Source organism: Rhinatrema bivittatum, chromosome 3 (genome assembly GCF_901001135.1).
Source record: "Rhinatrema bivittatum chromosome 3, aRhiBiv1.1, whole genome shotgun sequence".
In the NCBI taxonomy this organism is placed as follows: domain Eukaryota; kingdom Metazoa; phylum Chordata; class Amphibia; order Gymnophiona; family Rhinatrematidae; genus Rhinatrema; species Rhinatrema bivittatum.
This window is the reverse complement of record NC_042617.1, coordinates 580680304-580695458: the sequence shown is the minus strand read 5'-3', so window position 1 is coordinate 580695458 and position 15155 is coordinate 580680304. Positions and strand designations below refer to the sequence as shown.

Sequence of the window (15155 nt, the reverse complement as noted above, 5' to 3'; positions counted from 1 at the left end):
TATTTTTACTACTGCTACATTTCGACATATTGTCTACAAAGACTTCAAGGTCCTTTTCCTAGGTAGGTAGTTCCAGTACAGAATCCATAATCTTGTACCTGTAGTTGGGATTATGTTTCCCGATGTGCATCACTTTACACTTTTCCACATTACATTTCATCTGCCATTCAGTTGCCCAATCGCTTTGACTCACAAGGTATTTCTGCAGTTCCTCAAAATCCACGGCTGTTTTAACAGATTTGAATAATTTTGTGTCATCTGCAAATCTGATCACCTCACTCGTCATTCCCTTTTCCAGATCATTTATGAATATGTTAAATAGTGCCGATCCCAGTACCTATCCCTGTGGTACTCCACTAACAACCTTTCTCTTTTTGGGATAACTAACCATTTAGTCTTACTCTCTGTTTTTGGCCTTTTAACCAGTTACCAGTGCACAGCAGAATGTCGCCTCCTATCCCCTGACTGTAATTTCCTGAGGAGCCTGTCATGGGGACTTTGTCAGATGCCTTCTGAAAATCAAAATTCATTGTATCAACCCGCTCACCTTTATCTACATGTTTATTTACACCTTCCAAAACATCTAAAAGATTCATAAGACAAGACTTCTCCTTGCTAAAACCATGTTTTAGTTCTGTCCTGTGATTTGTTACTGTTTAGTTTTGTCAATCTAATCTATTACACTCTCCATTGTCATGATATTTATTTTAGTTGTTCAGAATCTCCACAATGAATGAATATTTCACGTGTGGGTGTATTACCAACAGTCTCCTCTGTAAAGATCGAGGCAGAAAATGCATTCCGGTTTTCTGCTATTTCCTTGTCCTCGCGAGGATACACCTTTACAGTAATGCCATATAATCAAGAATGCATTTTTTAATTCATTTATATTTTATAGTGTTTGTGTCTTCACCCTAACATTTGTAGTTTAACAGCAGAAAATGTTATTTATTTTATCGCATACTTTTCACTGCCAGCTCAAAGCAAGTTATGTTCAGGTACTGTAGGTAACCCAGAGGGTTTACAATCAATGTGGCACTGAAGGGTGAAGTTACCTGCCTAAGGTCACAGGGGCATCAGTGGGATTGGAATCAGCTCAATGCTCTAATCACTAGGCTAGGTCCTCTTCTCCATTTTTAAATATTGCAGTGAAAATTGTAAAATTCTGCTCTTGTGTTTCAATTTAAAGGCTAATTGCTTTGTTTGTACACCTTCTGGGATGTTTTGTTCGTGCTAGTTTGCAAAGCAAATCTGAAATATATTAAGGACTTGATTAACTCTAGCAGCTGCAACTATAGTGTCAGCCTGGTTTAGTCCCGCCCTCTCCCAAATCCATTACCCAAGACACCCAAATATCTAATACCACTCTGGCACAAATTGGTGCAGTATTCAACACAATGAAATGACAGAAGCAAAGCAATTTGATATAAAAAGCTGCGGCTTTAATGAACAATATATATATATACCCCTTAAATTAACCAAGCCAATATGGTAATTGCCAAAACATTCTCCATCAACACCTTCGCCGCCCGCCGTAATACCAAACAAGGCAGCATTATCCTCCGTTGCATCAGGTACAAACGTAGATTATGAGCTCTCTGGGGACAGAGAAATAAGTACAGTACCTGAATATAATCTGCTTTGAAGTGCTGAAAAGCGGAATATAAATAATAAAATAAATATGATCCGGCCCCTGCCTTGTCCCAAAGAAAGGGGACCTCCTGAGGCGTAAGGAAGCCCCACCATGCGTGGCCCAAGGCGCCAGTCCATTTTTAACTTGGACCGTGATGCACCCCTGCACCATGTCCGAAACGTCTCCATCGGCCCCGGTACCCACCTCTTCCCCCCCCCCCCCCCCCCCCCCGCTGCAACATTCAACAGCCACCACTTAGCCGAATAAGTTATTATACACAGTATCTGGCTAAATACTTCAAGCTTTGAATACTGAGGTCAAAATTCAGTATATTTTGTAGGTAAGCACATTTTTTCAAGAACCCTGTATCACTTTAGAACTTATCTGTTAACTATGTTCTTCTGTTTTCTAAGTGATCCTACTTCTAGACATAAAACTGAGATACTTTAATAACTTCCTCTTTTAAACAGGATGGTGATCCTTTTATAGCAGTTTACATTTATTTATCTGGCAGTAGGCAAAGGCATTAGAGCAATACTTGGCAACTGGTTCGATCACTCAGTAATTAAGTTCTCTTTATGTAGCAACTTTAAAAAGACAGATGCAACCAGATCATTGAAAATAATCTGGAACAAGAAATCTCAGACACTGGAAAGTCTGCTAAATGCCCTAAATTTCTTCCTATGGATGACTTGTTGCCATCTGTAATAACAGCCAATAGGAGCTGGAGATGATGAGCGGTGTACTTTAGTGGTAATTAACCAGTAGAAATGGTACAGCGCTGAAAGATCACGGATCTGTATGATAAATTAATCAAAAAATGAAAATGAAAACTTAAGACAAACATTTCCACCTTTTATTCAAGGATCTTAGAATGGGGTTTCGGTCCCCTGACCGGGCCGTGTTTCGCCACATGGGCTGCGTCAGGAGGGACAGGGGCCCAGAGGACACTGTTATTAAAATAATGTTTCAAAATTTCGCTGAATACGGGGTTTGCCAAAGGTTGGAAACGGGCGCCTTGCGGAGGAATATTCAAATAAGCTGCTTACAAATAGCCACAGTCGGACATCACTCACCTTCAGGTTAGGAAGTTGCGCTGTTGTAAGGGCTGGAGTTTCTCTGTGGATACAGGAAGCATAGTGGGGCCCCTCCTGCCTGACTCGCTCCCCCCCCTCCCCCGGTCATTCCCCTTGCTCTGCGCGCCAATGACATTTAAAGGGCTGTGATTGAGGCACATTCGTCCTCTTTTGTTCCTGGTCAGCCTTCCCACCCTCCCACCCTAATTACCAGTATGTGAGGCAGAATTTTTTCAGTATTGTCAATGAGGAATATCGATTGTATTGAGGCATGGGATAAGGTTTTTTTGTACGCGTGGTGTTTGTTACTGTCAATTGTACCGGGGGGGGGGGGGGGGGTGCAGTCTGAAGAGCCAGAGGGGTCCGGATGACCTCAAGACGGACTGGACAAACTGGTAGTCTAATTGGTAAAAGTGGGAATGTCTTTCACGCGAGCATGTTTTAAAATCCGCTTACATGCGCACCTTAAAGCCAACAAAGTCCTAAGGAAGTATGCGAAATACGTTTGCTCGACTAACTGTTTAAAATTATGAGCAAACATACTTGTGGAAGGCGTATTTTAAATGGTATGTGCGAAGCTGCGTACATGATTTTAAATTCCAGCAGAGACGTGCTCATTTTAAAGTTACCGTCTAAGACTGTACCTTTCAAGCCGGCATGCAAGGGCACTTTGGCACGAGTGTGTTGGCGTGCATCCAGATGCACGGCCATTTTATAACCTAGGTGTGTATGTGCGCACAATATAAAATAGCCTGTCCGCGTGCATGTGTGCCTAATTTTAAATGGGCGAATGCTTGGGAGTGCAAATACCGCTTCTTCCATGTAAGTTGGGGGATTTTAAAAGGGGGCGCGTGCCCACCGCGTTGCTAGTTTCACCAGTTCGTCCAGTTAACAGCTAGGTCCTTCAAACCACTGCTAATTTAATAAGCCTTCACTCCTTCCAGTTACCCCAGACCCTTAAATCCCCTCAGTTATGACTCGTTTTTCTTTTCTTTTTTTTAACGTAACCTCCTCCGAAGCAGAAATAGACTTACGCACCATAAATATTTCCACGCACATCTCTTGCCATGTCCCAAAATGACCACAGCCCACTTTGCCCATGGCTCGCTCCTTTCTGAAAACGTTTGAGATGTGCACACAGCGAGAGATATGAGTGCATATCTGGGCGGCTTTTAAAATGTGATCGGTGCATGTGTGCGCATCCCTAAATTCATCTCTAAGTGTGTAAATGTGTGTTTGAAAATTGGTATGATAGATGCTACTTTTACACATGTAGAGCGAATCCTTTTGAAAATTACAAATTGAGAACCTTGAAACACAGAAAACACAGCAATAATAAAATAATAATAAAAAAAAAGAAAATAACCATAGGCAGTTAATAACAGCAGTAAATGCCATTATTAGCCCTCATCAGGGAGAGAGTACACTGGAAGATCATCAAAAAAACTAACATTGCTAAGGCCTCTATTTACAGTGTAAGGAAGCAGACACTACAGGGGCATTTCTATTTTGAAGAAACCCTTCTAATTGTAAATGGATAAAAAAAAAATCATATTTAATTCCTCTTAACTTCACAATACACGTGCATGGACATTTTAAAAGAAAAGATGCACCAAGACCCTCATAGGTTTTTATTGTCAGCATATCTAACAAATACAAGGTTTTCAAACTCTTAATAGTCCCCATTATTGGGCTTTGCTGTGCTTTTCCCTTTGCTCTTGGCCACAAATGGCAGTTCATCCACCTAGATGCATGGGTTTTATTCACTTTTCCCAGGAGCGCATCCTCAATTTTTACCATACCCTCAGAGCAGGAAGAAGTCCTGCTGTTTTCTATTTGCTTACATAGCATCATAATTTCCTGTAGGATGAAAAATTTTATTTATTTATTTATTTGAAACTTTTGTATACCGACATTAGTATACAACGTCATACAATACAATAGCGACTGAACAGGGGCGGGGAAAACAGGAGTCGTAATAATGCAGGTGGAGAAGGCAGGAGCGTCTGAAAGATAAATTTTAAATGGGGTTTGGTTTTTTTTGGAGGGGGGGGTTGGAAAATATCCATTGCCACACTATTTCTTTTTTCTCCATCTGATTCCATTAGCATGGAATCTGAAAAAATGTCTCCAGAAAAAATTGCAACATTTCCATTTGGAGCAGCTTCTTCCCTGTCCAATAATCAGCTGCTAGCCAGCTGCACAGCTAAACCTAACTGGCTACCTTGGCTGATATATTCAGCAGCGTGGTGCCATACGAATGCACAGTGATCCTGGGGAGAGACGTTAGATGGCTAAAACGCGGGGGTGGGGTGGAGGGAGGGAGACAGGGAGAGGAGGGGAGCGGGGAGGCGGCATTTGGTGACAATTGCTTAAACTTGGGTTGGGGAGGGCAGGTTTCATTGGTGATCTGACCCCAGATGTTTTTTGGAGTTGAGTTTGCAGTTGAGTTTATTGGACGGGTTTGAGGAGTGGGGGCCCTCATGGCCTGTTTGTGCCACTTTGCCTGGGGAGGTTCTGTGATTTGGGCTGTCAGGACGTCACAGGACTTTTTTGTTACCCCTTCAAAGCATGGCCATTTAACGGGCTATGATCTTTTCAATATGGGCAGTTTAGTCCAAAGTTTTCTGGTCACCTGCAGCTGGATAACTTTAGGATGGCTCTGAGGTAGGCCTAAAGTTATCCTGCTGGATACAGCTGAAAATCAGCTGAGGTATCTGGATAACTTTACTCCAGTCTGGGTGCCTTCATACCACCTTTTTTTTTTTTTTTTTAAATATGGCTAAATGTAGTCAGATAAACACCTCCAATATTCAACATGCAAGTTATCCCTCTAAATGCCTTTAAATATTGACTCCGTAGTAGTGCAATGGCCCCAGCGGTTGATGTTGAACAGTGGCATTGAACATCATTTCCTGCGTCACAAGGATCAGACTATCTACTTATCCCCCAATTCATATCTTTTTCCCCAGTCACTCTCAAAAGTATACAGTGTTGGAACCACCTATACACATGCACTTACACTCCTGTACTCACAGCCACCATTTAGACAAACAGACCAGTAAGTTGTATCAGGACATTGTTTTCTGTTGATACAAGGTAATAGTTGGGGAGTGCCTTAGGGAGCAGTGGGGAAGCTGGGGCCCAGTCATTAAGTTATTTGGGCTCAATGTAGTTGGGATGTCTATCATCAGGCTTGGAGGAGTTTTCTTGTATGGTGCAATTTTGAGTGTGGTTTATGGTGATGGGTAGTTTATGTAAATTATTAATTGTATTATTATTGTTTTTTGTTTATATTTTAACTGACTCCATTCCTTAGTGTGAGAGAAGAGAGTAAGATCTAGTTGTTAGTTACTTAATATTTTTCTTTTAATTTGTATTGAATATTTTTATTCTGAATTGTATTTTGTTATATGAGTTGTGCTTGTGATATTATATTTTATTATATTTTTATATTTTGTAAGCTGCTTTGGGCATTCCCTCTGGGTTTGATTAAAAAAAAAAAGGATACATGTCCAAATAGACCAAATAGAAGTCTGGGAAGAATGACAAAGGACATCAAATGTCAAACCAAAAAAACCCCAAAAATTGATGCTTGTTACAAAAAAAGAGTATTAACATTTTGCCTTCCTTCCCTGATATGGATCATGAACCAGGCAAGACTGAAAGTGAGAAAGGAGGACAGTTACTCAGGATGCCTCAAAAACAAATTATAAAGCACTAGGTACAAAGTAGGAAAGAAAGCAGCACATACAAATATATCTCAGATGAGTGGTATGTTTTTATCTCCAGAGCAAAACCTAGGGAGTGCATGTATCTGCTGGTAGAATGCCTGGTCAGCAGGACACTGGGTCTTTGGAGAGGCTGTAGTCAGGGAAAAGAGAAGTAGGAAGAGCCAAGGGATAGTTATACTAGGAAGCATGAGCAAAATATGCAAAGGTAGAGAGCCGACCTATAATGCAATCAAGATAAAGGCAAGCAATTAGTTGGGGAGGCTATGAGTGGGAGTGTGCTAGATGGACTGGTTAGATAGGCTGGAAGGTGTGACGGGTTCAAGATAATATGAAGTACCTGGATGGCTAGGGAGAGGTGAGAGGCAGTGGAAAGGACCAGGGTAAGAGACAGAAGAAAGGGAATGGGAGGCTGAGAAAGGAGTAGGACGACACTGCTCATAGAAACCGAAGCAGCATGTGCCTTTCCAGTGCATGTAAGAGAGGACCATACCCATAGCACAGCGCGTACAGGTACAACAGAATGGCAGAAGGAGAAAGCAGTCAGTGTGTTAAAGCTACACCAGATGGCATACACAAGCAATATTTGGGAAAAGATTAACTTCCACACCAGCATGCCAGACAGACAAGCCCTAAATGGAAGAAACTTGAGGGCATACACACCTGACTCCATGATATAAATGTACAGAGAAATACCCATAGAATGAATTACCTACTCCAGTCACTGCTGGTCCTCTGGTACTTTATACATCCGAGAGTCCTTCATTAACCCTGGCTGCTTCCATTTCTGCATCTTGATATCCCCTGGAGCCTGGGTGCTCTTCTCTGATCCCTAGGCAAAGAATGAGCATTTCACTTGGGTCTAGGTTGGTCTAGAAAATATCCAGAAAAGACACTTGGTAGACTGAGACCAACAAGTGCAAAGAATTAGTCAAAGACCTACTAGTGCTCTAGCATTACACATCTGACCCCCGAACCCTGGGCAAACTATATCCTACTCCCACAAAGATAGGAGACAAGACATGTCCGACTTGCTGTGGTGTAGGAGAATTCAGTAAGGGTTTCTTCTCCTGATGGACTGAGTTTCAGGAATGTGGGTGTCAGCTGGGGCTGGTTGGTTTTAGACAGGTAGTAAGCATGAGCACATAATGTCTTGTGCCATCACTAGGACTACGCATTACAGGTATTTATAAGGCCCGGGTCTGTTTCTGTTTCCTAGGTGATTCCAACCAGCAGGCTTTAGAGAGGGGGCAAGAAGAGGAAGTGACAGTGGTCACTCTGTTGCCTCCTCGTATCAATTTGTTTGTACATGACAGGGTTATATTCAGGAATACTGACATGCATCCCTGTTTAGGGCACTGCTAAGTGGTGGCGTGCAGAGCAGTCAATGTGTGTGGTACTAGCAGAACTCGAATAAATGCAAGCAGAACTCTTTCTATTATGGCATCACTGCTAAGGATGCAGGGTGGGTGATACAATGATGGAGCCTTTGTCTGTGACACATGAGAGACTAATAGCCAGGGCTGCTAGTCTTACTGGCCTGTATGAAAAAGGGTGTCTGAACTGGGAAGCAAAGAGAGTAGTGTAGGGGTGGATTGCATGGTATATGTACGGGACACTGGAGAGGGCAACTGTGAGGAAAGGATGCAGGTAAAAAATTGTTTAGGTGAGAATAAGTGTGTAGAGGGGTTTTCTTTCCATTTGGACACCTGCTTACCTTGCATGGTAACAATTAATCCTGCCCAGCAGCTTTGCCAAGGCAGGAGTAGTTTGTTTTCTGATTATAGTAAGCACATTTTTCTCTGTTTGTGAGTGCTGGGGTTTGCCCTATTCATTCCTATGGAGTTGGGACCCATAAGTGTTAGAGAGAGTATGTAAATACAGTGGTATGGAGATAGAAATGTGGAGAGGTGTATTTGGCTTCTTACTTTTAGATTGCATTGACATTGCAGCCCAAGCATGAACGATGTGGTTTTTCTACCTTTTTCTATAGGGGGTCGGTGTCGCTTTGCATATCCAATAAGGAATAATAGGTTGAATGCATAGAGAAATCAGGCAGATAAGGCATTCTGTAGCTCATTAAACTTCTTTTTCATCATCTATCATTTTGGCCTTATGTTCAGCTTTAAATAGTAAATATGTCATCTGCTAGCCATCTTTCTGGCCACAAATGGGTAAATTGGTCTCCTTATTTATTTTCTTTCCATTTGATAGCTCACCTTTTGCCATCAGCTTAAAGTGGCAAACAATAGGATCATATCATAACAAAAATACCTAAAGCAAAATACAAAATCAGCACTTAATAATAAAAGAAAAAGAACTAACCAAATACAACAACGCACCATAATTCCCATAAAACAGGAACCCAAGGTACACACAGAATTAAATTAAACTAGATAAATCTCAATCCAGCAATAACCCATTGAACCAAATAGCTAGGCTTCATGCCACGAAAAGGATTCTGATTCAGAAATTCCTAATTGAGAGCACACGTAATGGCAAATTATAGAGAAGGCTATAAAAGGAGTAGGTGATAGATTGCATGTAGCCGGTCCATTTCATGTGCCTTGTCTTAACTATTATGAAATAGAGCACTGAATGCATGTGCACTTCCTGGTGAGTGTTGGAAAGACATACTGAATAATAATAATAAATGGGTTTGCCCTCTCCCCAGGGGTGGTGGTGCCACTTAGGCTGCCTTCCCCTGAGAGAGGATGAGGAAAACTGGCTTTTATTACTATTTCAGCTTAGCTTTCTAAGAGTCACCATGATGTAAAAGTGCATGGGGCACATTTAAAACTAATTGGAATTTGTTGCCAGAGGATGTGGTTAGTGCAGTTAGTGTAGCTGGGTTCAAAAAAGGTTTGGATAAGTTCTTGGAGGAGAAGACCATTACCTGCTATTAATCAAGTTTACTTAGGGAATAGTCACTGCTATTAATTGCATCAGTAGCATGGGATCTTCTTAGTGCTTGGGTAATTGCCAGGTTCTTGTGGCCTGGATTGGCCTCTGTTGGAAACAGGATGCTGGGCTTGATGGACCCTTGGTCTGACCCAGTATGGCACGTTCTTATGTTCTTATTTTAAAAGATGTCCACCATTGGCTGAGCATGGGGCTGCCTCCTGTAGCTGACACAGGCCTTTTAGTGGCTGCTAGGTATGAGGTAGAGAAGGAAGCAGACAGATCCTCCCATGTACCAATGAAATAAAGAAACCGGGCATCCACAAATTCTCAATAATAGAAACCCATAAAAAATATAAGGGAGTGGCATCAAAAAAGTAATGAATGTTGTTTACTTAATGAATAATCCTGATTTTGGTTAACTAGAAACACAAGATACATTAAGTAATCATGATTTGCTGTGCTAATATCTTTCTTTGATGGTATTTTTATGATTTAACTGTTAATCCTTCTCAAGTTTATCTTGAAGTATCTTGAAAATTTGCTTAAAAAATGTTTAGCTTGAATTTTTTTTTTTTTTAAATAGGATTTGTAGAACCCAGCAGTGTCCTCAGAATACATCATTTACCCTATGCCTACGTGTTATGTGTCTATATATCTATAAAGCAAATCATAAAAACATGCAGTCCTTCACATTCATATAAAGCTGAACACAATAGACCCAAAATACCAAAAAGCTTTTTAAACGTCACTGCTCTCCAAAATGGCAGGGAACAAAATGCTAAAATTCTGCCGACAAAATCCCAACACCGGCTGATTTTTAGCATCAAGAGGAAGAAAAGGAAAAAGGCACACTTAATGCTGTGTATGTCGGCTCTCCATGTTACTAGAATCAGACGGGTTCAAAAGGAAAATGGAGTCCTAAAGATATGGCAAAATCACCAGCTTTAAATACCAAGAAAAATGACATCCTTTGATGGCAGCAAATGGACTTATTTCCAGCAGACTGACAGGAGAAGTCTCATTCACAAAAAGATGTGCCATTACACTGATCATGAAATATATTTCCACCTTGGTATTACAAAGAAGATACCAGGTATGTATTAGGAAAAATAACAGAGAGGTCCATATTCAAACGTAATAATTATCTGGCTAAATTCTAGCTGGCTAGAAGAGACTGTAGCTAGATAAGTCAGGGGCGTTTTGAGGGCGAGCGGGAGATATTCCAGGAAGGAGCAGAGTTAGCTGGATAAGTTAACTTGTCCAGCTAACTCTGGTTGGATCCTAGGGCTGTCCTAAAGTTAGCAGGGTATATTCAGCGGTGCGGCTGTGCCACTGAATGTACACTACTAGTTAGCAGGTTGTATATAACTGCCGCCAAGTGGCTGAGTATGGACCCCAAAATGTCCAGTTACAAAAAAAAATCCCATCAGGTCCTTCTCAGATTTGCGTTCGTGCAGTCCCAGTGACTGAAGGCAATGCATCCACTGTCGTTAGAAAGATTGCCCCCATGTCAGCGGGGTATCACCTGGCAATGCCGCACAACCTCAGATTAGTGAAGGAACGACGATGATCTAGACAGTGGGGTAACAAGAGGGACATTAACCTAACGATGCTTGACAGCTTTTGTGTTCAGCAAGTCCAATGTGGAAAGGGTGAAATGTCTTGGCCACATACAATTTAAAGCACGTGGACCCTGAAGCGCCTACACATACAACTCCAGATGATCTGCAGTCACTATCACATCAAAGGTGGAGAGGGTGAGCGGAAACGTTTACGTAATCAACTCTGCAGTGACCGAAGGGAGAATCACCTGGAGAGTCTGGCATCTGAAAGCCATTTTGGGTAGAAAAATACGAGCTGGATGTCCCGCATGCCCAACATTAAACATACGAGTGCCTTTCTCATTTTGTTTCCCCTGACACAAGCAGTGCCGAAACATCAGCCGCTGTTGGGGTTCCATTTTGGCTTTCTGTTTCTTGACATTTCAGGACTATTGTGTTGAATGTGGTTTTAAAGGATTGCTTATTTTTATGGTTCACATTCTGATACAGAAAAAAACAGCACCTCTGATTGAATTTTCTGTATTATATTTGTTGTAACTGGCCTAGCCCACTTGATGTGTAATAAGTGGGATAAAAATGTTTAAATAAAATAAATAAAAGCACTTACATAGGCATGGGTGTTAATGATGGATTCTTGAGCTCACCGAGTCCTAGGTGTCTGATACCCCATTTTGTCTCCTGGTGTTTACATCAAAATGTTATATTCTTATCCATAATGAGAAATGGACAGTTCTGCTCGCTAATTATGTAATAGGATGACTGCAAAACCAAAAGAACATGAACATGAAGCATTTCATTTGCTTCCTTTATCTTTCTGCTTTGCTGCACATTTGAGTTGTGGTTGCCTGTTTTAAAGAAGCAAGGTTTGTGAGATTTAAAATATATTCATTTTATTTAATGCTAACTGGTAAATGATTGTCAATAAATGGTTTCACTGGGCCCCTGAATTATGTACTATATTGGTGAGTAGTATCCAAAAATAAATTTGAAGAGAAGGCGGAGTGTTTAAACACCTGAAATGTTCTTTTTTTAAAATTTTTTTTGCAGTTGCTCAGTTGGAGGCGGAAATTGTAAAGGATTTCGGTGGGTCATTAACTTCATCGGTCCCCAGAAGGCCAGACGTTCATAGTAGTTTTGACATTACTTCGCAGCATGATCCATCCTTATCGTCAGCAGATCAGTTTGTCAGTGCTGTAAAGACATCTATGAGAATGCAGAAAGTAAAGCAAAAACTGGATTCTGTTATGGTATGTCAAGCTGCTTTTGTCCTGCATGTTAAAACTGAGGATTTACTCTCTTTGATATATAGAGTGGCTTGCAAAATATTCCACCCCCTAAAAAGCCAGCAGGTTTGTGTGGCTTACAAAGACAGTATGTATGTTGCAAACCAGGATGCTCTTAAAGGAAGATTTCAAAGTCACAATTAATTATTTCCCTGCATTTTTTTTTAAATAAAATTAAAAACTGAAAAATGCTGCTTGCATAAATATTCAACCCCTTCAGACTAGCTCTTGGGAGACCCACCTTTTGCTGCAATAACAGCTTTAAGTCTGTTGGAGTAAGTTTCTGCCTGCTTTGTACACTGTTTGGGAGTGATCTTTGCCCGTTCTTCCTGGCAGATTTGCTCCAGGTTGTTCAGTTTAGTTGGATAACGCTTACGGACGGCAATTTTCAAATAGTGCCACACATTTTCGATTGGATTGCCTTGTCCATTGTAGAGCATTCACTTTTCTGTTGAACTACTCCTGTGTTGCTTGGGATCATCATCCTGCTGAAAGGTGAACTTTCTCCCCAATTTTAGTTTTTTAGCAGACTGAAGCAGGTTGTCTTGCAGTGCCTCCCTGTAAGTTGCACCATCCATCCTTCAGTTTTAACAAGATGCCCAGTCCCTGCTGAGGAAAAGCATCCCCACACCGTGATGCTGCCACCCCCCATACTTTACTGTTGGGATGGTGTTTGCTGAGGAATGGGCAGTGTTAAGTTTGCATCATACATAGCCTTTTGAATTTTGGCCAAAAAGCTCCAATTTTGTCTCAGCTGACCACAAAAGCTTGTCCCACATTTTAGCTGGGTCACTCTGATGCTTTTTGGTAAACTCCAGATGTGCTTTGATGTGGTTTTTCTTCAGTAATGGCTTCTTTCTGGCCCCTCTCCCATGCAGGCCAGTTGCATGCAGAGCTCTTGATATGATTGACTGGTGCACTTCCAATCTCTGTAACTCCTTCAAAGTGATCGTTGCCCTCTCTCTGCCTTCCCTCACAAGTTTCCTTCTTGCTTTTCTGCTGGGTTTTGAGGGACGGCCTTGTCTGGGCAGTAGAATGCAGCTTCCATTTCCTCACAATTGATACAGCAGTGCTCACTGGGATATCCAAGCACTTGGATATTATTTTGTAGCTTTATCTTGTGCATGGCTATAACTTTATCTTTAATTTCCTTAGAATGCTCTTTGGCCTTCATTTTCACAACTTTCCTTCAGATTCACAATATGACCAATGGTACTGGAATTAGGGGTCTTTTATCCAGAAAAACTGACCTTTTTTTTTTTTTTTTTAATGATTCACAGGTAGAGGCCAATTGTTAGGGTAATATTTTTCATCTGTGTAAACTTGGAGCTTCCTCTACACAGCGATTGAATACTTATGCAAGCAGCATTTTTCAGTTTTTAATTTTATTTTCCCAAAATTAATTAATTAATTAATTAATTAATTAATTAAAATGCTTTTATATACCGAAATTTAGCTAGCTGCCTTCATTCTGGTTTACAGATATAACAACTTAATACATTTTGGCAATAAACTTGAAACAAAAACATGGAATGACTGTTTATATAACTGATAACGGTTAATAACTTAATTTATATAACTGTAACTAAGATAAATTTAGCAATGTCTAATGTAGTCCTGGGGGAATCAGAGGTCGAGTAGGATAGTGGTTGGTGAGATGTGTTTATTTGTTTACCTCCTGTAAAACCTGTTGTATGTAAAGCCTGTTGCTAATTTATTGTTTACTGTAAACCGAGGTGATGTATATTTATACGTACCGCGGTATATAAGAATCTCTAAAATAAATAAAATAATTACTTTTTTAGAAAGACTGCGCTAGACGTTATATGGTAGCGTTTTTGTGCGTGAACAGCAGAATAACAGTTTTCAATAATAGACTTGGTATTGTTCTGTCATAACCGAAGGTGGTAATGTGTTATCACGTTTATGTGTGTTTAACCGACTCCATCTTTGAAAGTTTGACTATATCCAAAATGCAGAGAAATAATGAATTGTGACTTTGAAATTTTACTTTAAGAGCATACTGCTTTGCAATAAACATATACTGTCTGGAACAATCTGGGTAATCCACACAAATCTGCTGACTTTTTAGGGGGTTGAATTTTTTGCAAACCACTGTATTTTACTGGTTTGTATTGCGCAATTTCTTTTTACATACGTTGGAGTGCACTTTCATAAATACCCTTTCAGCATTTCGGAACATGTACTTGATAACCTGGTAGTACTGTATGCATGAGTAAAAAGAAAAATGTTTTCTGATAAGTACGAACAATGCATCATACTTGTAGTTCACGTAATTCGTCTTGTGCGTATTAACTGGAGAACAATTCCAGAACATTCTAAAAAAAAAAAAAAAGTATGACGTGGGAGAATCTTCCAGCATGTTGCTGGACTTGCAACATAACAAAAGAGTTGTCGGGAATGGTTTGTCTTTTTGTCAGTGATACCAAAATCTGTAACTGGGTTGACAGCCAGGAAGGAATGGAAAACATGAGGAAGGATCTAGTGAAGCTCAAGGAAGGTCTGGCAGCTACGATTTGATATTAAAAAATGCAGAGAAATGCAATAGAATGCAAAAACCCAAGGGGAAAGGTGCAGTATTGGAGATGAAATTCTTCTAAGCACAAAGGAAGAACGGGATCTGAGGATAATTGTATTTGATGATATTAAGGTGGCCAAACAGGTGGATAAAGCGATTATGTTAAAAGCCAGAAAGATGCTTGGCTGTATAGGGAGCAGAATGGTCAGCAGAAAAAGGGAGGTGATATTGTCCCTGTACAGGTCCTTTGTGAGACCTCACTTGGAATACTGTGTACAGTTCTGGAGACCTCACATAAGAACGTGCCATACTGGGTCAGACCAAGGGTCCATCAAGCCCAGCATCCTGTTTCCAACAGTGGCCAATCCAGGCCATAAGAACCTGGCAAGCACCCAAAAACTAAGTCTATTCCATGTTATCGTTGCTA

At 40.7% G+C, this 15155-nt stretch overlaps 1 protein-coding gene across 1 annotated transcript in view; it reads left to right on the top strand.

Annotated features, from left to right (window-relative positions):
* The window catches only part of AHI1 (Abelson helper integration site 1), a 559431-nt gene that overhangs the window by 168207 nt on the left and 376069 nt on the right, over positions 1-15155 (top strand). The window contains 1 exon segment of the mRNA XM_029596614.1: positions 11954-12153. Coding sequence (XP_029452474.1) covers positions 11954-12153 — 200 coding nt within the window.